At 40.4% G+C, this 25098-nt stretch overlaps 1 protein-coding gene across 5 annotated transcripts in view; it reads right to left on the reverse strand.

Moving 5' to 3' along the window:
- The window catches only part of POGZ (pogo transposable element derived with ZNF domain), a 40362-nt gene extending 21069 nt beyond the window's left edge, over positions 1-19293 (reverse strand). The window contains exons 1-3 of one of the 5 annotated variants that reach the window (XM_074319207.1): positions 18904-19293; positions 5933-6057; positions 4803-4961 (exon numbers count right to left, since the gene is read on the reverse strand). In XM_074319207.1, the coding sequence (XP_074175308.1) occupies positions 4803-4961; positions 5933-6056 (283 nt within the window). In that variant the 5' untranslated portion in view covers position 6057; positions 18904-19293. Of the gene's footprint in view, positions 1-4802; positions 4962-5932; positions 6058-14319; positions 14344-18903 lie in introns of those variants that run through there. The other 4 variants (XM_074319208.1, XM_019740008.2, XM_074319209.1 and 1 more) reach the window with 4 other exon arrangements.
- Between the last annotated feature and the right edge of the window lie 5805 nt (positions 19294-25098).

The following is a 25098-nucleotide window of genomic DNA, read 5'->3' on the forward strand; positions in this document are numbered from 1 at the left end:
TTGACTAAACAAAAACATATATTTTCTATTCATTATTTCAACTGCTATGGTAAAAAAAGAAATTCTGTTACTTATCTAAGCCTAAAAATTCTTAAGATAATCACTGACTCAATATCCCAACTAAATACAGGAGGGGAATGATGGAAATATTTTGCATTATGTGAAATCAACCAGCATTAGCAAGTCTTGAAAGAGACCCTGTTCCCGTGAAATCTGCACCAACTCTACTATTATAAAGAATGTCAACATGGGCATTTTCTGCAAATATTCTCTATGACACCAGGGTCATGTTTAAATTTTGGTGGGTCGTTAGGACTTTTCCAAAAATATAGTGCAAACAAAAAAGTGGGTTTCTAAGCTCAGATTAGGTTCATGATGCAATTGAAAGTAAAATCCAGCCTATGGCAAGTCACACTAAGTAAATTATACTTATTTATCATTTTTAATGAATTATTTGAATTTGAATGAATTCTAATATTCTAATGAATTTTTTAAATGATTTCTGAATTCTTATTAATTCTTTTCTCAAAGAAATTCTAACAATTTGAAGGTCGTACAAAGTTCTAGTTCTGGAGAATGAAAGTGGCAGTGAGAATCGTGAGGCTTAAAAAGCCTTTCACAGAATTATCCAGCCAATCAATCTCCTGCCTCTAAGTTTACTCTCAGCGCCCAAACCAGGCACCACAGCCATAAACTGATTAAATAAGGGAGGGAGATCACAGCAGCTTCTCTCACAGTATGTTCTGTTCGTTGGACAAATCTGAACGTCTTCATTTTTTCCTTCATTCTTTTAAGCTCACTTACACAGTCTTAAAACCCTTAAGAGGGCTAAACTGGAGTTGAAATGAGCTAAAGAGGGATGAAAATCCTAACTTGTTCTGCATTAAGAAATTTATCAAATTAAATTCACATCTTTCACAGCTCAGAATTAAGTACTGGTTTATTTTCCTTCATAATGTTTCTTTCCAATGCAAACATATGATCAGTCAAAACTATAGGACTAATTTCCCAGGGCTGAGTGACAGATTATGGCAAAAAAAGAAAAAAAAAAAAAAAAAAAAAAAAATATATATATATATATATATATTCGAAATTTTATTCCTGACACTTTCTTACACAAACAATACCCCCTAAAGCCAAAAACAGCTTTACTGAGATATAATCCACATGCCATATATATCACCCATTCAAAATGTGCAATTCAGAGGTTTTCAGTATAGCCACAAGACTTGTGCAATGATCACTATTTAATTCCTGAATATTTGCATCACCCCAAAAAGAAACCTGCACCCATTATTAGTTATTCCCCACTCTCCTCTCTCCCAGCCCTGACAACCACTAATCTACTTTCTGTCACCATGGATTTGCCGATTCTGGACATTTCATATAAATGGAGTCATACAATACGTGGCCTTTTGTGTCTGATTTCTTTCACTCAGCACTATGTTTTCAAGTTTCATTCATGTTACAGCATATATCAGTATTTCATTCCTTTTTTAGGGCCTAACAATATTCCATGGTATGGCTATACCACATTTTGTTCACCCATTCAACAGCTTAGGTTGTTTCTACGTTTTGGCTATAAAAAAATAATACTGCTATGAACATTTGTGCGCAAGTACTTGTGTGAACATATTTTCAACTCTCTTGGGTATATAACTAAGAGTAGAACTGCTGGGTCACATGATCACTCTATGCTTAACTTTTTGAGAAACTGCCCAACTGTTTTCCATTTTACATTCCCCTCAGCAGTATGTGAGAGTTCCAATTTCTCCATATTCTCACCAACACTTGCTATTTTCCATCTTTCTGATTATAGCTGTCCCAGCAGGTACAAAGTAGTTGTGGTTTTGATATGCATTTCCTTAACAACTAACAATGTTGGGCCCCCTTTTCATGTGTGTATCGGCCATTTATATACCTTCACTGGAGATGTGTCTATTCAGATCCATTGCCCCAAAAATTGGATTATTTGTCTTTTCATTACTGGATTGAACTAGTTCTTTGTATAGTCTAGATACAAGTCTCTTATCAGATATATTATTTGCAAAAATTTTCTCCCATTTTATGGGTTATATGTTTTCACTTTCTTGATTGTGCCCTCCCTTTGAAGCATAAAAGGTTTATTACATTTTTATGAAGTCCAATTTATCTAATTTTTCTATAGTTACTTATGCTTTTGGTGCCCTACCTAAGAAACCACTGCCTAAGTCAAGGTCATAAAGATTTACACGTTTGCCTTTATAGTTATAGTTTTAGCTTTTACATCTAGGTCTGTGATCATTTACAGTTAATGTTGGTACTGGTATGAGGTGGGGGTGGGAGGTACTTCATTTTCATCAATGTGGAAAAAAGCATTCAGTTGCCCCAGTATAATTTGTTAAAAACAAAACAAAACAGACAAACAAAAAAACTGTTCTTTCTCCATTGTATAGGAAAGGATTTTTTTTTTTTAAACTATCACTCTCCGTGGGACAACAGGTATTTTGGAGTACAGGTCAAAACTGTGTCCATCCCCACGCCCTCGCCCCATTCATTGTTTGGAAATAGTTTTATCTTAATTATACTTTAACATGTGATTCACAGAGACTCTTATATAAAACTTAGGTTATGAAGTGTAATGAACAACAAACACCACCCAGTTTCAGACTAGACCATTTTAAATACACCCATGTGCTCCGCCTACTCTTTCCGTCCCACACACTTAAAAACGTTCCTTAAAATCATGAGCCAAGTGAATGCCTTTTAATGTAGAGAGTGCAAGGAAAATAAGAGACCCAGATAAATGACAAAAGCCAATCAATGCCCCAAAAGGGACAGTCTTTTAAAATGTGATTACTGGAGGAGGTGGCTGTTGGGAATCAGGAGCCAGAATGGTTTTAAAATGGGTCTTACAGAAGGGTGGGGAGTAGGGGGGCGGGGGGAAAGACAGCTTTTTAGTTTCCAGAGAGCCTAGTGCGCTAGGTGAAATAATACTGAATTGCTGAAAAGGTATTCTCCCTTGCTATGTTAATAATGTAATAAGTAGACAATATATCAATACAATTAAACGAAAGGCTTATTATATAGGTGAACTGGGTTGTAAGAGGAACGTTTTGTATCCACTCTATTGTGAAGTCTTATCCCTCCATCTTATCCCTATGCTGGCATCCAAGAGTACCTGATAAAAAAGTTACAGACCATATATATACATATATATATATATACACACACATATATACACATATATATACATATATATATACATATATATACATATATACATATATATATATATATATATATATATATATATATATATATATACTGGACCTATTAATGTGTGCTTATCTATGCATGCACAGTTTTTGGAAGAATATGCAGACATATGTAACTGTGGTTATACCCATTTTTTTTTTAACCATGAAGTTGGGTTAACATTTTATTTTGAATACTAGCAGTTTCTGAAATAAATGAAATCAATTTATATATACTGTATATTTAAAAATTAGTACACAGGCCTGAAGAGGGCTCGGGAATCGAGTCCATTCAGAGTCAAGGGGACTAGGTCATGTCAGTGTGTCATGAGATGCTCATCACGGCCTTGGAACCCTTGGATCAAAGAAAAGTTTAGCTAAACTGGCTGCTAATAGAGCTTAGAGCTTAGAGCTTTGACAGATTATTTTAAGAGAACCCAAGGACAGCAGTAAAATACAGTGGAAAGGCCACAAGCTTCCAAGTCTACATAATTCAAGTCCAGTTTAGTCAGTAACCAATTATTTGACCTTAAGCAAATTGTTTAGACTTTCTAGGCCTCAGTTTCCACATCTGTAAAAATGAGAGAATTCTCTAGTGGTGCCTCATCTTTACATATATATGAAGGTCCTTATTTATAAGTTGAAAAAATTTCTAATTATAAGTTGAAAAAAATTCTAAGTGCTTTCCACATGATAAAAATCATACTTTCAGTGACCAGAGATTGAGAAAATATGGGGAAAGAGCTGCTGGCGGTCACTTCTTTAGAGCAACAGATTAGGACAATCTGACGCTGTCTTATCAAATCTTAAATGCCCGACCCAGCAATCTCACTTTGTACTGCAGATGTGCCTACATAGTGAGTGATATAATGCCTGAAAATGTCCACATAGCACTTTGTATTTTTAAAGGAAATAAAATAATAAAAAATAAAGTCCTTTTTAGCAGTGCAACAACTCTATGAAGGTGCTTCTTGCAGTTTTGAAGCTTGAGACATAACTTGCCAATAACTCACAGAGTGTAGAAACAGTCATCAGAAACAAAATTAAAAAAAAAAAAAAAAAAATCAACACTACACAGCCTCTCTAGTCAATAAACACACTAAAAACACTACTCTTTCACCATTTCCTTCATCTAGGCAACCACCCTACCCTATTTTCCATACCCAGGAACCACTAACCAAATGAACCTGCCAGAGAAAATACAGAACAAAGCTGCCCTGGGGGAATTCTTACCAAACTAGTGGCAATTAAAAAAAATAAATAAATAAAGCAATCAAACAAAAAAACAAAAACCCCAGATCTCTTTAATAGTTACGAGTTTTGGGTTTACGTTTTCTCTCCTTGGAGTGACCAGCAGCCAGATCGGGCGGCACTGACTTGAAACAAGCCACATGAGTTCAGCACCAACTCAGAAGGGACAGCACCACCTACTGATGGCTTCCCGATGGGGACTGTTGCTAAATTCCCTCCCACTAACGGAACCACATCTGTGCCTGAGAACGAAACAGGCGCAGCTGCTCCTACGACCTCTGGTACGCTCGCGCCCCTCCCAATAATCCCACTTACCATTGTTGTTGGCAATTAGTGTGACAAGAGTCTTCTTTGTACTGTCGCTGTTCTGTGCCCCGCTGCTACTAACGGTGGTGGACGTAGAGAGGTGCCCGGCCACAGAGGCATGGGCAGCGATGGGTACTGGAGCCGAGACTGGCTGCTGGCTCACAGAAACTGCGGGGAAGGGGAGGCACAGTCACTTGGAGGCAGGGACAGAGGACACTAAAGGACACTGTTCTACTCTTCCCTTTGCATCTCGTTGTAGGTCTCCATAGCCAAAGTTGCCTGCTTTATTCGTAAATCCAACCGCTCCTGTGAATTCTCCTGCTTGTCCCTCACTCCACCAAGCAGACAGCATGGCTTCTTCTTTGTCTCACATTTCCTGGTCAGTGAACGCCCAAGCTGACCGATGGGGATTTTAGTGTGTTGCTTATACAGAAGCAAACCTTGAGGACTCAAAGGTTTCTGATCACCACTGCTGGTATTCAGAGCCATGCACAGTAAGCCGTCCACAACGCCCTGAGCCGTGTCCCGTCTCAGCCCAATCAATGGCCAGGAAGAGGAAAATACAGAGCAATGGGTCCAATGTGGGGGTCCGGTGGGGTTGGGGAAACTACCACCCACTTTCTGAATTCAGGGCAACCCAGAACTCGACCCTGCAATATCACCTTGCTGAAAGAGAAGCCAACAAGCCTAAGCTTGTAAACTGTCCGTGAAGGCAGACACAAAGCAAGTTCTGCTCGGCTCACAAATGAAACCAAGTTCAAGTAAAACACACAAAGGAAAAAAACCCCAAGACTATGTATGGGAACCTGTGATTTGACTGGGTACACAGATGAGCAATGACACAACCACCACTCTGCATTCTCGTCATGTATCAACCGGTAAGAGGATTGCTAGATGTTTGGCAAACACTGGTTAATACGAGGCTCAATGTTTTTAATGAATTAAATATTGTGCTTCCAGCTTTATGTATGAGGAAACCGAGGCACTTATAGATCAGAGCATGGAAAATAAAGGTGGCCCCAGCGCCACAATGAGGCATCCCCGGATTCTTACAGTCTTTCTCCACCTCACACTTTCTTAGCAAAAATGCCGTTCAACGGAGTCAATTTAAACAATGTAAGATCAAGCGCTTCCGTTACCTGTAGTAGTTTTATCCACGGAATTATAATCTTCTACTACAGAATCCTCAATGACATCACTGATCTTCTGCCATGGCTCCAGCTCCTCCTCCTCACATTCCATAAACAGGTCGGTGTCCGCCATGCTGCAAGAAAAATGATGAAATAAGATATTGGCCTCAGAATGGAAGAAACTGTTTTGTACAAAATATAGAATCAGATTCTTGAATCCATTGGTAACCATTTCCTCTAACCTCCTATTTTCAAGGGTCCAAATTCGTAACTCTTATTCTTGAAAAAATTTATTGTGGAAGAATCCACAGCAAATTCTTCAATAATTAGGATTATAAAGATTTAACCTATAATACCCAGGGTGGGATTAGGGTAAAGTGAATCATGCAAGTGCATGGCTGGATCCTGTCTTTACTTAAAACGGATTATTTCATTATGAGATTTTTTTGTATTAACATTGAGCTTTTAAAATGATACATTCAAATACTATTTCTCTTTATTACCAAGCCTTTCTGCAACTTCTGAAAGTCTGCACCCAAGATGAGAACCTCGTCACTTGTCACATCAAGTCCCAGCCCCACTGCTATTCTGTATGCCCCACCATGATTCTAGAGTCAGCCTTTAATTTGAAAACACTGCCAAGGTGATGCTTCTTTTAAAAATAAAGCCTTCATCTCTTCAACGCAAAGACAGAGCTTTTGCTATTCTGCCCTCCATATTAGTTGACTAAAGGTCAATTTCTTTTCCTTGGAATGGGAGTAGCATTACAGCTCAATGTTCAAACAAAGCCTTTAATTTAATGCAAAGGGTCTCAGAGCCCTTAGTGTCAGCAGTAAAATTTTCACCATGCCCTAAGTCAAAAGCAAAACAAAACAAAAAAACAAAACAAAACGACCAACCTAAGTAGTTAGGTTCATTTGATGATGGACAGCATTCATTTGTGAGATGCCCAACAGATGATGGCATCAGTTTCCTTGAAAATTTAAAATACCCAGGCAATGCCTCAGTGAGTTAGCAAGCTACAGCCAAATACCCACAGTTTTAATGGCTCAAGTGCTTAACTTGATTAAGTGGTCTCTAACCCTCTTATTTTAATTATTTTGGTCTTCCCAAAACCACAAAGGGGAGAAGGAATGAGCACGGAAAGAAAAAGATCTAAAGTATCAACTTTAAATTTCTCAGTTTTGTATTTAATTTATGTACACAAAGGACAATGCTAGCCAGAAACTGAATTAAAAAGAAACTAAATCCATATCCCAGTCACTCTGAGCCAAAACTACAAAACACACACTTCTATATTTTTCAGTCTAATTCCACTTTCGAAAAAGATCCCACTCAAAACTCATTTCCTAACTACTTAATTTTTACACATTGTTCTTTGCTGTATAACTTTCTGTGAGGCCGCAGCCAACAGACGACTAACAGTGATTAACGCATAAATATCAAACACTCAGCAGAATGAATATAAACTATGGATAACCTCTACAGATGGTTTTCAAGGATCTTCTTTCAGCTCTGACCAGCTGCAAGCAAACTCTCCATACATATGCTGAACAATCTGTAGAAAATTTCCTTTGGAATAGGACAGTTATCTAAATGCAAACTGTGGTTTTCAATGTCATGCCTGTGGATATTAAAATATTTGCATATCCAAAAGGCTGGTTTTTTATGTCAAGTATATAATATTTTAAGTTCACATTTTATTTCGTGAAAGAATTTTAATAAGAATATTGGAGTTTCTTCCATCTTACCAAAGTCAAATTATGTTATTCCTCCCACGAAAAAGGTACTCTAAGAAACAGAGTGGGAAGGGTAGATTTTGAAAAGATAGCAAAGAAGGATGTTTGTGTTCTAACTAGTTTTTAACAAGTGAGAAGGAAAAATAACTCCTCAGGTAAATGCTTTGCTAAGAAAACCAAGGTAAATTAAAAGATTCAAAACTGAAAGAAAACTCAACTTAGAAACTATTTTCAAGTGTTTTACAGCAAAGCAGAGGGAATTAACTAAGAAGGTTTCTCAATTCAGAAGACCATAAATCTGCGACTGAGCCTGTATCACGGACTTACACCCAAAACATCTTTGAAAGACACCAAAACCAAGTTTTCAGTTAGCCCTCAATTCTGACCTAGACTCTTTTCTCAGAACGTGATCATTCCTTTCATTCCAACATCAATAGCTCAGAATCCAAAAATTGAACTTTATCAAAATGATGGCCAGGCCACAATAGATCTCAACCTACTTTAAAACTTTAAAAATGAAAAATGAAAATTTAGCATCCTTCTTGTAATTTTCCAGTTATGAAAAAGAAATCATCATTAATATGATGAAATGCTGTATTTAATATCTCCACCAGATGTTCAAGAAAAAAACACCATCATTCTCTGTGAGCCACAGCATACAGTCACTTTTTCACTATTTCTGTTCAAAGGAGACAGGAATTACTACGTAAGCAGTACTAAAACGTACAGATCTTCCCAAACTATTGTTCTACTCATGTCCAGCATCTTTCCACACCAAGCCTTTAACTTAATCTCTCACAAGAGGAAACAAACCACCTGAAATTTTTTTCTCTTTCCTATTATTTTGCTGTAAAGGACAAATGCACCCATAGACTTCTTCTCACTAAAAACCAAAATTATGTTGAAATGCAATCCTTACTCAATTGAGGGACATTTTTATTTCTTCTGAGAAACTGTAGGTAAAAGTGTGAATTTCAGAAATTAAAGCCCAGTAAATAGGGCACTGTGCTATTTATTATACATCAAGGGGAAAACTTGGATGGGCAGTGAATTTAAGATTTATTATGTAACCAAGCGAAAGGGGCAAACTTTCATGATGTTACAACTACGAGTCTCTGTATCAAGATTGTAGTGATTCCATTTGTGTTGTTTTTTTTTTTTTTTTTTTTTTTAACTTTTATTTATTTAAATGTGTCTTTCCAGGACCCATCAGCTCCAAGTCAAGTAGTTGTTTCAAACTAGTTGTGGAGGGCGCAGCTCACAGTGGCCCATGCGGAGATAGAACCGGCAACCTTGTTGTAAGAACACTGCTCTAACCAACTGAGCTAGCCAGCCCCGTCTTGCTATTTTTAAGGTGAGATATACATTTTAATGAAATACAAAAGTAGTCAGACATGTATCCATCATCCAGCTTCAAAAATTATCAACTGAAAACTAATCTTGCTTCCTCTATGCCCCCTTCTCCTTCCTATTATTTTCAAGCCAATACCTAATATTACATTCATAAATACAGAGGGTGCCAAAAAAATGTACACATCTGAAGAAAGGAAAAAACTGCATTAAAATTGTCATACTCAATCCACACCGATAATAAAAGATGAATACAAGTCATATGTATACATCTTTTTGGCATCCACAGTATTTTTGGCATGTAGCTCTAAAAAATGAGGACTTGAAAATCACAGTACCATTACATGCCTAAAAAATGGAGAGTCCCTTATCAAACATCTAGTCAACACTCAAATTTGAAATTCTCTCAAATACCAACTTTTAGTTTATTGGAATTAGGAGCCAAACAAGGCCCACATATTATGACTATTTGATAAGATTCATGAGTCTCTCATTTATAGGTCTTCCTTCATCTCGTTTCCCCTTGCAATTTATTTCCTGAAGGACCCGGTCACCTCCGGGCGTTTCTACAGTCTGGATATTGCTGCTCACACACACAGGGTATTAACATGTGCCTTTGTCCGCGGCACATCCCGAGTGATAGCTGGATCCAGAGGCATGACTGCACACAGGTCCAACTCCCTTCTCCCTCTAAGACCACTCTTAAGGGTGGTGTTTTCTTACAGCAGGAGGCATGCTCAATGTCTGGACACACTCATTCTAACTTTGCCATTCCTTTTTTTCTTAATTGGAATGCTTCTACAAAAAAAAAAAAATAATAAATCTAGTATTTGGTCACCCTGTGATGCAATTCATATAGTAAGTCTTGATTCTTCCATCTTGCTCGATCCTTTCCCTCTATTTACCAGTTTTCAAAATAATGAGTCACTGCACTAGCATTACCACAAAGTGACCAATAAGCTTGTTCTTAAATTATTGTTATGCTATCACAGATTTAAACACTCACTGAGTTCTTCACTGAGAACTCTAAGTGTCCTATTTTGGCCAGTGAAAGCGTTTTCAGTCGGCTCCTGAGTCCTGACACAAGCTTTTGTAGTGTTTGATAAAGTCCTTGCATCTGATAAGACGAGATGTTCCAGGCTCATCTCACACACGTACATTTCCTGCCCTAGACCAGGAATCAGCCACTTTTCCAAGGAGCTCTGATTCCTTTTGGTGGAATGATATTCCAAGGCCACAGTCCAGATGCCAGGGGCCTTTCTGCTCACTTTAAACATAAAATTATCTCTGTAACAACCCCAACTATTAGTTGGCTATCTTCAATTTCACTCCTCTGTCATTTGGCAGAAAAATTCCACATCCACAAATAATATTTGTCTTAGAAACTTTAAACAAAATTATATTTTCTTCTAAAATTCTTGAGATGTTTCAGTCTTATAACTTACATTTAAAAATTCTCATTACTTCCACTCTTACCCTTCCGCAACTGTATGTATTCCCTTTCCGTTCCTGTCACAAGATGCCTAGATCATTTTCATGATTACATATAGTTTTAAATTTTTAGGGGCAATCAAAGGTTAACAAAGAAGACACATTTAGTTTAATCAAGTCCTTTAGCAAGTAACTACTTTTTAAAAAACTGTCTTGGGCAGCCGAATGGCTCAGTTGGTTAGAGCGGGAGCTCTCAACAGCAAGGTTGCCGGCTCAATTCCCGCATGGGATGGTGGGCTGCGCCCCCTGCAACTAAAGATTGAAAATGGTGACTGGACTTGGAGCTGAGCTGTGCCCTCCATAACTAGATTGAAGGACAACGACTTGGAGCTGATGGGCCCTGGAGAAGCACACTGTTCCCCAATATTCCCCAATGAAAAAAAATTAAAAAAACAAAACTGTCTTTTCTTGAACCCTCAGGATATAGACAGATCACCTCAAAGACACCAAACAAATTTCTCAATTACTCCTAACAAAAATTTTATCCATAACACATAGCTAATAAAGTTCTTTTCCAAGTAAACTAGGAGGTGGGGGTGGGGAACAGATAAAGCAAAAGGCCTAGACCTTGACTTACAAAGGAAGAGCCCATTTCTACCTTCAATAAACTTTCCAAGACAGCTAAAAACTTCCATCATGCTTGCGTGTTCTCCAACACAGACCAGGCACAGCCCAAGCTGTGCAGCACACCTGCAGAAGGGGCTGGGTTTGAGAGCTGTCCACAGGTGCTAGGACGGGGAACCCAGTGAATACAGGACATCATGAAGGAATCGTCACACGTGCCAGTGGACTTTATCCAACTTGGTGATACTAGAAGAGGATAGTAGAAGAGGTGTTTGCCCCAGAAATCATCTGGCAAGGTCTGGAGGCATCTTTGGTAGTCATAACTCGGGGTGGAGGTAGGGAGAAGTCCTACTCGCATCTATCTACTGGGGAACGACGAGGGGTGCTATTAAACACCCAATCACGAACAGGCCAGCCAGGGACTTATCTGGCCCAGAATGTCTGAAGTGCGAAGACTGAGAAACTCTGATCAAACTGAATGGGGAAATTAAAAAAAAAAAAAAAAAAATCACGCCACATTCCATGCATAAAGAACTATCACTGAAAAAAAAAAATGTATCTTCTCTGCAACAGAAAGGATGAGTGGAACAGGTTCCTACAAATTGTTCGAATGGTGAAAACATTTTTATAAAACTCATATACATCTAGTTTGTTTCACCCCATAATCGTCTACCTGTGAAACCTGATTTTACCTTCCTATTCATCTGACGACTTTTGTGCCTTTCTTGTTCTTCCTCAACTACATAATTTCCCCTCATAAAACTGAAGCTTATTAGCTCCCCAAAGTTACGGTTAATATTGGTATTTGTTATGACCAGTACTGACTGGTGAATAATTTTTGTGAAAATAACTTCCCAAAGACCTTTATCTAATCGCCATTTCTAAAATTTTTGGTTGTGAGCCCTTTACAATTCCTCTGTGGGTTGCTTTTCTTAAATAGATCACCTCTTTTTGCCTCTTCAACTTTTCTGAATCATTTCCGGAGGGCAGTGAACCAATATCATGATACCAACCTATTTCTGTGTTTTTCTCAACGTCTCATTGTTATGCTTGAACTTAGTTACAGAAGTCGCTCTACATGTCAAAAGCCAATGGTGAGATCAGTAATAAAGTTAAATGGAAAAATGTTGACCAATAATCCAAACTTTGTCATCAGCTGTTTGGTCTATGACTTGTTCTTTTATAAAAAGCAAACAAGAAAAGCCATTGACAATAATGTTTATCCTAAATGGAAAAAAGCGTTTAAATTTGACTTCGTTTATAGGAAATACAGCAATACAAGACTAGGTTAAACACCACCACAAGGAAATAATGAGATAACGCCAGAAGGTGAGACATTCTATAAAGAAATAATCAGACAAATGCAGAATATGAAATATTACAAAACATGGTCTCTTGGAGTGGCCGGTTAGATCAGTGAGTTAGAGCGTGGTGCTGGTAACACCAAGGTTGCTGGTTCGATCCCCACATGGGCCACTGTGAGCTGCGCTCTCCTTAAAAGAAAAAAAGAGGTCTCTTTACACACACACACACACACACACACACACACACACACACACAGTTAGAAGACCAAACTAGATTAAAGCAAAGAGACATAATAAAATGTAACATGTGAACCTTTATTGGATTCTGGTTCATAAAAAAGCTGTAAATGATAGTTTGGGGATAATTAGAATATTTGAATATAGACTACAGGCATACCTCAATTTATTGCGCTTCGCAGAGAATGCATTTTCTATAAATATAATAGACGGTTTGTGGCAATCGTGCGTAGAGCAAGTCTGTCAGAGCCGGGTTCCAACTGGCTCAGGTGCTGGGTAGCATTTTTTTCAGCAATACAGTGTATTTAAGTAAGGTATGCACGTTTTTTAGACATAATGCTACTGCACACTTAATAACACACTACAGCATGTGTAAAGATAACTTTTACATGCACTGAGAAACCCAAAAATCCGTGTGACTTGCTTTATTAAGACAATCTGAAACCAAGCCAGCAGTGTTTCTGATGCACGCCCGGAGATACTAGATGACATCTGGGAATTATTTTAAATTTTCTTAGAAAGGATAATGGTATAGAGTCATGTAGGAGAATGTATTTATTGCTAGCAAATGCATGAAAGTGTCATGCCTGTGACTTTCAAGTGGTTCAGCAAATACACAGATATTTTGGCATTTTCTTATAGATGTCAAATACGCCCACATGTTAAAAATGGTTGTGTGTCGGTGGAGTAGGCACCCCTGTAGTATTTGGTCACCTTTTGTACACACATGAAATTTGCTTAATAAAAAGTTGGGGGATCAGGTGAACAAAAGTCTGAGGATCTAATGTAAAACATGGCCAACGTCTGACAGTTGGTAACTGTATCATAGAATTGAAACCAATTTGCTAAACGAGTAGAACTTAAATGTTCTCACCAAAAAAAAAAAAAAAAGAAAAAAAAAAAGAAACGTGAGGTGATGATGTGTTAATTAACTAGATGGGGGAATCCTTTCACAATGTACATGTATATGAACTCACCTTGAGGTATATTTAAATATCTTACGATTTTCTATGTCAATTATACCTCAACAAAGCTGAAAAAGCTGGGGAGAAAAACTACTTACTCATATTTTGGTTGTCATGTTTTATACTACTATATTCTGTCTTTGTCTTCCTGCCATTTACTAAATCAAACTGGTAGTTTTGCTGGTTGAATTTTCGGTTAACTTGTCCTTATTTCTAGGAGCAGTTTTCACATAGATTGCATATACACATTTCTTAAGATGCAGCACAATAATGAAATATTAGAAAAAAGAAACGAATCTAAGGTGGGTTATACAAGCTACCAAGAAGGAAGGAACGGTAAGATAAGGTCAACACTGCCCTCTTCAATTAATCCAATCCCTGATGTGACATGTTGGTAACCTACATGGTTTCTGTGTTTTACAGCAATAACTGCACTAGTGACATGCTTCTGTGCACCCAGTAGGCTTTACTCAACGCTGCAGCTCATACAGCACTATTGGCAACCCCCATAGCCTTTTAAGTTTTTGGCATTCATCCTTCCATCCATAATGTGGGTGAACCAGATACATACCTTTTTAGGGAGGAGTGGACTGTATCTTAAATGCTGGCAAATAGGGTGGTCTATACTCAGGTCCTATGTAATCAGGTAGTCAGTAAAAGTCTATGTAATTGAAAAGGCAAGATACAAGGAGACTCTTTACAAATGATGTTATGTAAAAGCAGCAGAAAGAATCCTGCAGATATACCTGTCGGTCTACTTTTGCGGTATTTAATAGGCAGCAAATGTTTGCTTATCTTCATCTCAAAGAAGATTAGGAAAACATCTGTTTTCTACCAAAGCTTCCCACAAAGATTTGGCTCTTGAAGCTTTGAATTCCTTTAATTTGCCTGATTCTTTCATAGCTGTAAAATAAATACCAGGAACAAACAATTCAGAGTCTAACATTTCCAATTCACTGCTAGTACATACCCGCCCATAAATCAAGATAAAAAGAACATATGGAACAGGAAAAATGTTTTAAAAAACAAAAAAATTGAAGAATACCACTCTCTTGCTTCAGGGTGAGAAATAAACAATACTAATCCTCAGAACAACTGGCATTTGTTTTCAAGTTACCTCAATTTTTGGATTAATTCCAGAAAACCTATAGGGCTGAATCATTAATACGGCTATAAAACAAAATTACTGTTAAGCCTGTAATAAGCAGCTTTTATTTATCCAATCCATTGTATGGCCCATTTTGTCCCTCACAGGATGTTACATACAGTATTCACAGTGGATCCTTAAAAAGTCTTAATCGTCTAATATCCCACAACACAAAATACTTCCCACTTATCAGGCAGCAAAGTTATCAGGAAGCACCCAAATATCAGGAATGTGCTGTTTACTAAAACAACTAAAGTAAGCATTAAGTTCCCTATTTTTAAAGAGTTTACTATTCAAGAGTCCCTCTCCCAAGAAAAGCTTTTCTTCACTCACAGTTGGATGTTGTCTAAACTCCATTTCTGCTCCCTGGATTGCATCTCACTCTGGTAAATATCAGCAATACGTTAGTCTATTTCCCGTCTCCTCTCCTCCCCTGCCTTACAGGTAAAAACGTTTTTGTGGATATGGCTTACTATCAACAAAGCAGACTGTCAAATCATCTATCCAAGTCTTACCATATTGATACAACAAAGACCCCCAACCAGCTCTAGGGTCTGTAATTTAAATCTCCACCTTCAACGAAAAGACATACATGATAAAGATTCATTATCTGGAAGTATATTTTACCGTGATATGGCCAGGCATTATTACGTACTTTACATTCATATCTCAATGATTCTCACAATTTTATGCCCTAAATACTACATTTTACAGGTGAGGTCAAAATGGAGGTTTACAGAGATTAAGTAACTTGCCCAAGGTTACCGTTAGTAAATATCCCAGCCAGGATTCAAACCAAGCTTTTTTGCTCTAGAATTCTCCCCCAACTCACTGCCTCTTCTATTATTAACTCCAACTGACATTTTGTAAGTTCTCCAGATGTTCTGGCATGGAGGCAAGTTTGGATGATCTCAGGAGAAGCAGAGGACAGACCCTTGTTAAAAGTCTCTTGAAAGTTTTCTTAAAAATTTTTGGTCTCAGAACCCCTTTATACTCTTCAAATTATTGAGGACCCCAAAGAGCTTTTATGTGGATTATATCTTTTGATGTTTACCATATTAGAAATTAAAACAGAACAATTTTAAATACTTAGCAATACATTTTTAAAAACCCATTACATGTTAACATGTTCAATTAAAAATTACTCTTTTTCCTCAAAATAGCAAGGAGAGTAACACTGTTTTTGCATTTTTGCAAATTTTTTATGACTAGCTTAATAGAAGGCAGATGGATTTTCATAGCTGCTTCTACATTCGGGTACATAATGAAGACCTGGCCTCACACAGCTAGTAGGAAAAGGGAGAAAGTATTCTAGAAACCTTTCCAGATAGCTGTGTATATTGACGCAATACTAAAACTCAACAAATGGTAGTTTCTTAAAGGATAGTTGCGATCTTGGCATCTGAAACCCTATCAATGAACTTTTTATACTTTGCTATATTAAAATCCATTGGTGTAGCTTGCATTTTGAAAGGATTTTTTACCCATGGTGATTCTGAAACATCATGCACAGGTCATTTGGAAAATACGTATTTACTGAGCTATGCCCATCTTCCAAATGTTGACATCCATCATTATACAATATTTAAAAAAACACACAGTCATTCACATTGCTGTTATAAGAAAAGTTTTAAATACTGGGAAACTGTCAAACTTGAGATGTCAACTTTTAAAGAATTCTAATTTTCACCCTCAAATTTTTATCATTGATAACAAATACTGTCAACTGTTTTCCTGGAAGTAACAAGCTCACTTCATTAATTTTCAAGAAAACATCCGCCACGCACTCAAGTGTAAAAAACTAGCTTGTCAGTCGTTCTTTCAAGTAAAAATGCTGTTCCATGAAACATTCAGCTCACAAGTCAATCTCACAAGTGCTTTTCCTTATGACAACGATCACACCGTGGTAGGCAGTATAAGTGTTTTTTGTGTAAAATTCATAATGAATGATCCCTCTGATATCAAAAAAAGGTTAGCCACCTTGTTGCAACAAGTTCGTGAACTTCATTTTCCAACCCCGCACTTCCCAATTTATCATCGATTCTTTTTTTTTATTAAATTTATTGGGGTGACAATTGTTAGTAAAATTACATAGATTTCAGGTGTACAATTCATAGATTCTTAAAAAATTAAAAAGATGTACTCGAGGGCTGAGATTTAATAAAATTAATCACTTTTACTGCTTCATCAAGGACGTTCTCAAGTAAGCACAAGAGTTTCACACCACTTCTTTGCTTTGTGCTAAGGCACCGCCAGTAGTTTTTACTGCTTTTGGACCACGAGTGCAAACATCAGCGAAGAAAATAAACAGTGTCTTAGTGTCATTCTGAAAATTGTCCTCACAGCTCCCCTGAAAGGGTCTGAGGGGGCCCCCAGGGGTCAGTGGACTACACTTTGAGAACCGCTTTCCTAGATTATACCACTGGTTCAAGGTGGAACGGAAACACTACCAAGAGCCCGTTCCAGAGTCTTCATTCCTTAGTTCATTTCGTTTTGAGATACACCCCCAACATAGCTGGTATGTTATAACCATAATATAGGAAAGGGGCAGGAAATCAAGGGCACAGATTGCAATTTAATTGTTTAAAGATTCTATTTTGAGTACCTTTATGCTACACCAATAGTTCTCTGTGCGGTAGTTATCTTAAATCTCAGCTGAAGGACAGCCGGTTAAAAAAGTAGAGGTGACACCTCCCTCCCCATCACACCTAAACAGACTTGGGGATGAGGTCCCCAAAATGGCACTTTTTAGCAATCTCTAAGGTACTTTTTATGCACCCCGAAATTAACAACTTTTGTGCTAAGTGGTTCGAATTCAAAGTCCAACCTCCAGACCCAAGAGCAATAGGTGGTTTGAAATTCAACATCGTTCACCAAGAAACAGCCCTCTGTTGCCCCTCCTTTCCCCTTCATCTAGGTGTGAAAATTCCTGCGAGTGAAACTCCATTCTGTTTATGCTAAAAGTCATCCTTGTTACTTCCTTTAGTTTGAGATACACCTTCGACATAGCTGGTATGTTATGTGGGGTTTTGAGCTGCGGTGGGAGGTGTCTACACAGGGTAGAAGCCTATTCTGAGATAGTACAATCTCAATTTGGTACCTCAAAAATGAGACTGGGCTCAACGATTTACAAAGCTCTTCAGCTCCACCTTTTTCTGGGCAAAGAATGTGCACGACTAGTGAGCAGAGAAACGTGTTATCCCCAGTTTGAAGGCATCCCGCGTCTAACGGGAGAAGATACCAGGACAACTCGCAGAAAGGAGGGAAAGCAGGTGGACCAACCTCACTCTTCTATCGGTGCTAAGAATCCAGAGAAAATAGTCCCTAGAATAAACATGGCGCCCACCGCGGCAGGACATTATAATCGGAAAAATAGATTTTTCCGCCTCATCCCATTTTATAAATCACGGCGCCATCCCAAAGAAATTTTGGGGCCGGGGGAGGAGACTCGGGAAAGTAACTGCAGTGAACTAAGACTTGGGATGTGCCATTGGACCAAGCGGAGATTACATAACCCAGAGGAGCAGCTAAGCCATCACTCCGCTTCCTCCTCGCGCTCAAAAAGAGCGCCCCACTCGGTGCCCGGGGTGAGGGGGGCGCGGAGGGCCGAGCACGCCCCCGCCCGGGGCCGGCACCCCCGCCCCTCCCGCCCGCCTCCCCGGCGCGGCCTCGCCGCCCGGCCCGGCCCTCCCGCCGCGCCCCGCCGTCTCGCCGCCGCCAGCGCCCCGCCCCTTCCCCAGCGGGCAGCCGCCGCGCCCGCGCCCGCCCACTCCTCCGAGACGCCTCGCGCCGGGCGTGCGTGTGGACGTCGGGTGTGTGCGGGGCCGTGGGGCGCGAGTGCGCGCGCGCGCCGCGGCGGGCGCCGGGGGCGGGGCGCCGGCAGGCAGGCAGGGGCCTCCGCGGCCCGGTCCGCCGCGCGGCTCTCGCGGCTCGCGGGGCACACGCACTCACACACGCGCTCGCGCGCCGCGCCCCACGCCCGCCGCCGCCGCCGCCGCCGCGGGCCGCGCCGCCACTCACAGGGGGGCGGGGGCGCGCGCTACCGGGCCCCCGCCCCCACCCCTCGCGTAGCCGCCCCATCCCCCTCTCATTGTCTCGCCTCCGAACGCCTCGCCGAGCGAAAAGATAACGGAACCCCCGGGAGAAGGGGGTGGGGAGAGAGAAGGCGCTCGCGCTCACTCACCTCCCGTGGTCGTCGCCGCCGGTAGTCTGACCCGAGGAAGGCGCCGTCGCCTTAAAGGGACCTACACCCGGCGCAGGGAGAAGGGGGTGGGAGCAGGGGAGGGAACGGGGGTTTGGGGGGAAGAAGGGAAAGAGGGGACCGTTCAAAGCTCGTCTCCCTGAGGGTGCAAGGAAACCTCCCTCGGGTTCGAGTGATTTGAGGTGGTTTTTTTTTCCCGAGGGGGGCGGGGGGCCCCGAGGGAGGGGGTGGGGGGGCCAAGGAATGCGGCTCCGTGTACGGGAGCTGGCGCGGGGGAGAGAGACGCCGACTCCCCCCACCGACCCTCTCGCCCCGCGGAGGGATACGGCTCGTCACTTCCGCCCTCCCCTTTTCGTGGCCTTTCAATTGGTTGGGGCGCCTGGGACGTCATGGGCTCATCCTAACCCCTGCCCGGGCTTCTTTTCTAGTCAAGTTTGCCTGGGCCTGCAAATAAATAAATAAATAAAAACATTGGAAAAAAAAATAAAAAATGAAATAATAATTAGCTTCAGAAGCCATATCTAAATTTTGGTTAGAAAAATGGGATTTCCAAAGAAAATAGTCCCCAATTCACTTGCCTGGACTTTCCAGGGAAATTTTGGGCATCTCCCCACTTTCTACCCAAGGCTTGTACCTAATCAAGAAGGGAACCTCATGCCACAGGCCAGATGGTGAGGCCCAATGGCACCAACAACTGTCATTTGAACAAAGGCAGCAAAATGGCACTCTTCCTCAAGAGATTCAACCAATTAGCCTTATGGTAGTAGCCATAAGTGAAGAACTTTTAAAAGCCATTTTACCCTGAACTCTTCTGGATTCTGAAAAAAAGCCAAACATGATGGCTTATCAGGGTGATTCTTGTGTGAAAACTGCTTTGAAACCATTGTGAATAGACTCAGCTAAGACCCTCAATTCTAAGAAACCGTAGACTCCACATTTGTGCTTTTTGCTTCAATCAAGGCTGAGATAGGTTGGCCCGAAGAAATTGCTTAGTCCATTCAAGACCATCCACCTGTTATTTCCCCCAGACAAAAACTAACCTCTTTTCCAGGAAACTAAGAAAATGTGTCCTTTCTTACCTTCTTAGATGATAAAACGTTAATATTTTCCTTGGCTATTTGAGGAGGATGTTGCTTTCTAAGCAATACACAAACATTTGCTCCAATCCAAATGCTAAATCCAAGTACTTGGTGCAAGGTTGGGGAGATCCAGAATCATATTTTTTCCTTCTCTTAACATACACACTGCACTCAAACCACCAGACTAGGAAAATAAGCCGTGTAAGTGGGCATTCCACATTGCATACCCATGTACATGAGTCCCCATACCACCATCCATTCTTATTCCACTTCATCCCATTTCATACCAAAAACGTGAGTGATTTTCAGTAGTTATTCTCAGAGGAACTTCATTATCTGAAGGGAACAAAGCACCAATCCTTTTGAAAATGCTTCTGAAGCCTTTCCAGACCTGATCTGGAGAAGCCTATGGTGAGATTATGGAATCAATCAGCAGAAGACAAATTCTACATGAAGCTCTAATCCCATTCTATGCTTTCCTGCAATAATTATTGTAACTTATTATAATGTAATTTGCCTCTGAAATAGTCTTGTTGGAACATATATTTTGTCACGCTGTGAGTGCCAACTTACGCTCTCTGCCAATGAGGCCTAGCCCAACAGACTGGACCACACACTGTTGACCAATAATCTTTCGCATACCATCCTGAAAATGCATCCTGCATCCATTCACTCAACAAATATTTATTGAGTACTTGCTATATGCCAGGCACGGTTCTACGTGCTGGGAATACAGCAATAAAGAAAACAAACAAAATCCCTAAACTCATGAAACATCTTCTAGTGAGGAGAGGCATACAATATACTAGGTGGGTGCAAAAGTAATTGTAGTTTACAAGGTTAAAAATAATTGCAAAAACCGCAATTACTTTTGCACCAACCTACTACACAGAAACAAAGTGTTCCAATATCTATTGTTCGATAACAAATGGCTCCGAAACTTACTGGCTTAGAACAAAAACAGTTTTATTATTATCTCTCACGGCTATGGGAGATGGTTAGACTAAGCTAAGCAGTTCCCACTTGGAGTCTCAAGCAGTAGCTGGGGCTGAAGTCATGTCAAAAGCTTCCTCAAAAGTCTAGAAGTTGATGACTGTTGGCTTGGATTGCAGCTAGAGCTGTTGGCCAGAACAGCTGGCTGTTGGTCTCTCAATGTGGCCGGGGCTTCCTCATGTCATAGAGGCTGAGTTCCTAGATTGTGTGGTCTGAGAGGACCCAGCAGAGATTGTATGGTTTTTTTGTGACCTAACCTCAGAGGTCACATAACATCATTTCCACCACAGTTACAGGCCCACCCCAATTCAAGGCAGGTGGGGAACATCTCTCAAAGGGAGTGGTAGAAACATCACATGGTCAGAAAAGTGCGTGGAATGGGAAATCTTGTTGTGGCCATCTTGGAAAATGAGATCTGCCACACATTCTGTAAATAAATATGTAAATGTGATGTGGTGATAGATGCTGTAGATGGGGAACAGGGCAGGATAGGAGGAATTGGGAGTGTGAAGCGGGGGTGGGGGATGGGCAAATTGTTACTTTTATGTGGGGTGGTTGGAGAAGGCTTCGTCATTAAGGTGATATTTGAGCACAGATCTAAAGAAAGTGAAGCCAAGTTCAGCTTTCCCTCTTAGTGAAAGTGAAGCCATTGGAAGATTTTGAGCGGAGGACTGACATGACCTGGCTAACACTTTTAAAGGATCATTCTCGCTGCTTCTAGAGGACAACTGGTAGGGGCAAGGGTAGCCACAGAGAGCCAGGTTGGGCGGCAAGTGCAATAATGCAGGTGAGACACGTTGGTGGCCTGGACCAGGGTGGGAGCTGGGGACTTACTACTCTGTGACCCGTTTTTCTATAATGTAGTTTGTGCCTTGCGAGACAGTTTTGACTCGTAATGGCTAACAAAGTGTGTGCGAGTGATGGTGCTATGCCTGCCGCAAAGAAACAAAGAAAGAATATTGTTCTGAATGTTAACATGGGAGTTTTGCAGGGACTGGAGACACCTTTGAGGAATGAGTTTGGGGAAACAGGGTGAAGGTGAACAATCAGGGAATGGAGTAAACTCTTTGACATTATAAAACATCCCCCAACTGTGCTACAGTCTGGGAGGACTTATCAACGGTCGAATGGCTGGGGCAGAGTCATGTATAACTTCAGAGGATGTGAAGAAAACTCTATCACCTTGCACACTGGAGCGCCATCTCTAAGCGTTCCCATTTCCAGAAACATATTCCCCATGCTAAGGAGGAAATGCCCATATTAATTTGGACAGAGCTGGGACATGTTCCTGTCTTCAGCTAACACACAAGTTTCTAGAGTGAAGTAACAGAACTGATAGCTGTGATCGCTTTTATGTTTGAACTATCTTGGTAGTCATGGGAAACCAAAGCAGCAGAACCAACGACCTGGATGGAATCCTTAGAAATCCATTCGCATGCGCCTCTATAACATAATGGAGAGGACTCTGAAAGCCAATCCCGACTGGCCTATTGAAGAAATGGAACCCCATACTGCTGCTGAAAAGCTACCCCAGTCTTCAGTAGCCAACTTAGAAAAATTGAATCCTCTCCTTATGAGTTTCTTAGAAAGAAGGTCAAAAGTTAATGGAAGTACCAAGTTGGGCATTTCCCAGGTAGGTAGCAGGAGAGTGTTTCTTTTCTATGGTTTATGGAAACACTTATTTGCTTCCTTGGCTTATGGTTTCTGCCACGAGTTGAAAATTGGAACCACCTGTAGCTTGGAGAGTGTCAAGGCAGAAAGACAAATTATTTCAGCATGTCTTCAAAAGCAGTGAACCATGGGGGCCCTCTGCTGTCATTTTGCTAATATACAGACCCAACCACTGCTCAGATTCAGTGTCAAGTTGACAGGTAGGTGTCAGGGTGGGGAATGGAGAGGATTGTGAGGTCAGTCCAGGCAGAAAGCAGCTCCCTGGGAGAGAATGCTGTTTCTTTACAAATCAGTATCCTGTTCCCTACAACACACACTCAGGATCCTTGAAACCAGGAGCTCAAAGGGAGCTACTCTTTTGGGAAGACCTCAGAGCTAGAAAAACAGTGGAGAAATCTTCACCACCTGAGCATCTCCCAGCTCAAAAAGGTTGACAGCAGATTGCACTGAGCCTGGGAGTCAAGAGAAATCAACACGTGGGGGTGGAAAGGAGAACTCCAAAATGCCTCGCTGAGCAGGGAAACGGTCATGAAACAAAGGGCACGTGAAGATCTGTCTGTGTTTGACCAGGTGTCAAATAAACAATGGGGAACTCGGGGATTGCTGCTGGATTTTATTTAAGTAAATCATTTGCTGCCTCCTTATGTTTAGAGGAGTTGAGGACTTTTCTAGGGGCTCAGAAAATTCTCAGGAGGTGAGAAATAGCCAGAGGAACTTTCAGACTGGGTATTTAAAAGAAGAGGTCCTCATGAGACTTCAGTAAGAAGCAGTTGAAGGTCTCTGTCTTCAAAATATATTTTGCAAGAAATACAGGCGCAGCAACTGCATCAGTCATCAAGATTTCTCTGTAAGTTTCAGTATGATTTCGTGGGAGATAATGATTTAGTTAAACTTTGAATTAAATTAATATTATCAAAGAGACACCCATTAGCAAAGCTATATATCTAGGTTGTTGCTGCGGAGTTGAGCAGGTATGATTATAAAGTAATTGAATTGATTCCATAGAGCGTCATGGAAAAATGAATTGGATTCCTTTACAGACACACTTGTTATGTGGCTTGTTCATTGTAATAGATTGCAAAGTAAAATTTAATTAAAATTTTCTTTTTTTTTCTCTAGGATACATTCTTTTCTAATTTAGCAGTGTTTGTATTTTATTATAGTCATGGATAATCTCCAGACCACAACTGTGGGTATTAAATAACTTCCCGGTTCATTCTTTTGAAGGACATAAGGATTAATATTATTTTACAGGTGAGAAGACTGAAGTATCCTCCAGAATTAAGTATTAAAGGTTTCTGGTGTAGAGAAGTGGTCAGATCCTTTTGGGTCTCTTATTGTTGAGGACGTACAGTAGGAGTGAGAGGTAGCAAGGAGGCCATCTCCTAAGACACTCAAGGATTCATTTTTAATGTCTTTACTATTGCCTGAAACATATGGGTAATAAAAGCTGAAAATGTGAAAGAGCCAAAACTCACCGATTTAAAATCATTTAACCTTCATTCATCCAGGAAATAATTCTCACTTCTAGGTTTGTGTTGAAATGCACTGGTGTGTAAGCACTGTGAGTCAGGTGTGAATGTGAGTTTCCTCTTTCCTAGGGACCCTGCTTCCTGGCAGCCTCTGATCTCTGCTTCTCCTATTCAGAGATCTTAGTCCTAGCCTAGAAAAGCAAATCATAAACTTTTCTGCATTATGAACCCCTTGAAAAATCTCTGTGAAAACTATGGATTATCTCCCCTAGAAAAACACATAATTGCTCACATATACAAAATGTTGCCAACACTTTCAGGCTTGAAGGCCATTCTTTGCCTGTGCAAGAATCCCAGGGAAAGCCTCAGGCCCTGGGTTCATTGGACAAGAGAGTTCACTTCCTGTCTTCCCAGAGAAACGATACATCTCGCAATAATCATATGAACATGCGTGCTCAAAGAACTAGAGAGTTTTCTCACTCTAACAAGTGGCTTATTATTATTATTATTATTTACTAATTATTATTATACTAGTATTATTTTATTTCTTTATTTTTTGTCCAAGATAGTCTTCAGTGTCTGGGAAAGTCCAGGAACTTCTAAGACCTGAAAGACAATCAGATGGTCTAGTTACCTTGGCTAGTTGAATTGTACCATTGGAACTGAGGTGCTTGTTTCTGATTCTCCTCCCTTGCAAATAAAGAGAGCTTCCTAGGATGCCTGGTCCTGCTTCACCTGATTCAGTCATTGGCTATGGCTCATTGAATATTTGTGGCTCTCTACATTTCCCAGCCTTGCCTTCAGCTGTATTAGGTAGGGCCTCAAGCTTGAGTCCTCGCAAATGGGAATACAAGCGTAAGTGATGGGTTACTTCCAGCCCAGAGAACTTAAAGGTTGGTGTGGCTCCTCTCTGCCCATTTAGGGAGATGGTAGAACCACAAGATGGAAGCAGCTTAGATCCC

The sequence above is a fragment of the Rhinolophus sinicus genome, linkage group LG14 (genome assembly GCF_036562045.2).
Source record: "Rhinolophus sinicus isolate RSC01 linkage group LG14, ASM3656204v1, whole genome shotgun sequence".
Lineage (NCBI taxonomy): Eukaryota > Metazoa > Chordata > Mammalia > Chiroptera > Rhinolophidae > Rhinolophus > Rhinolophus sinicus.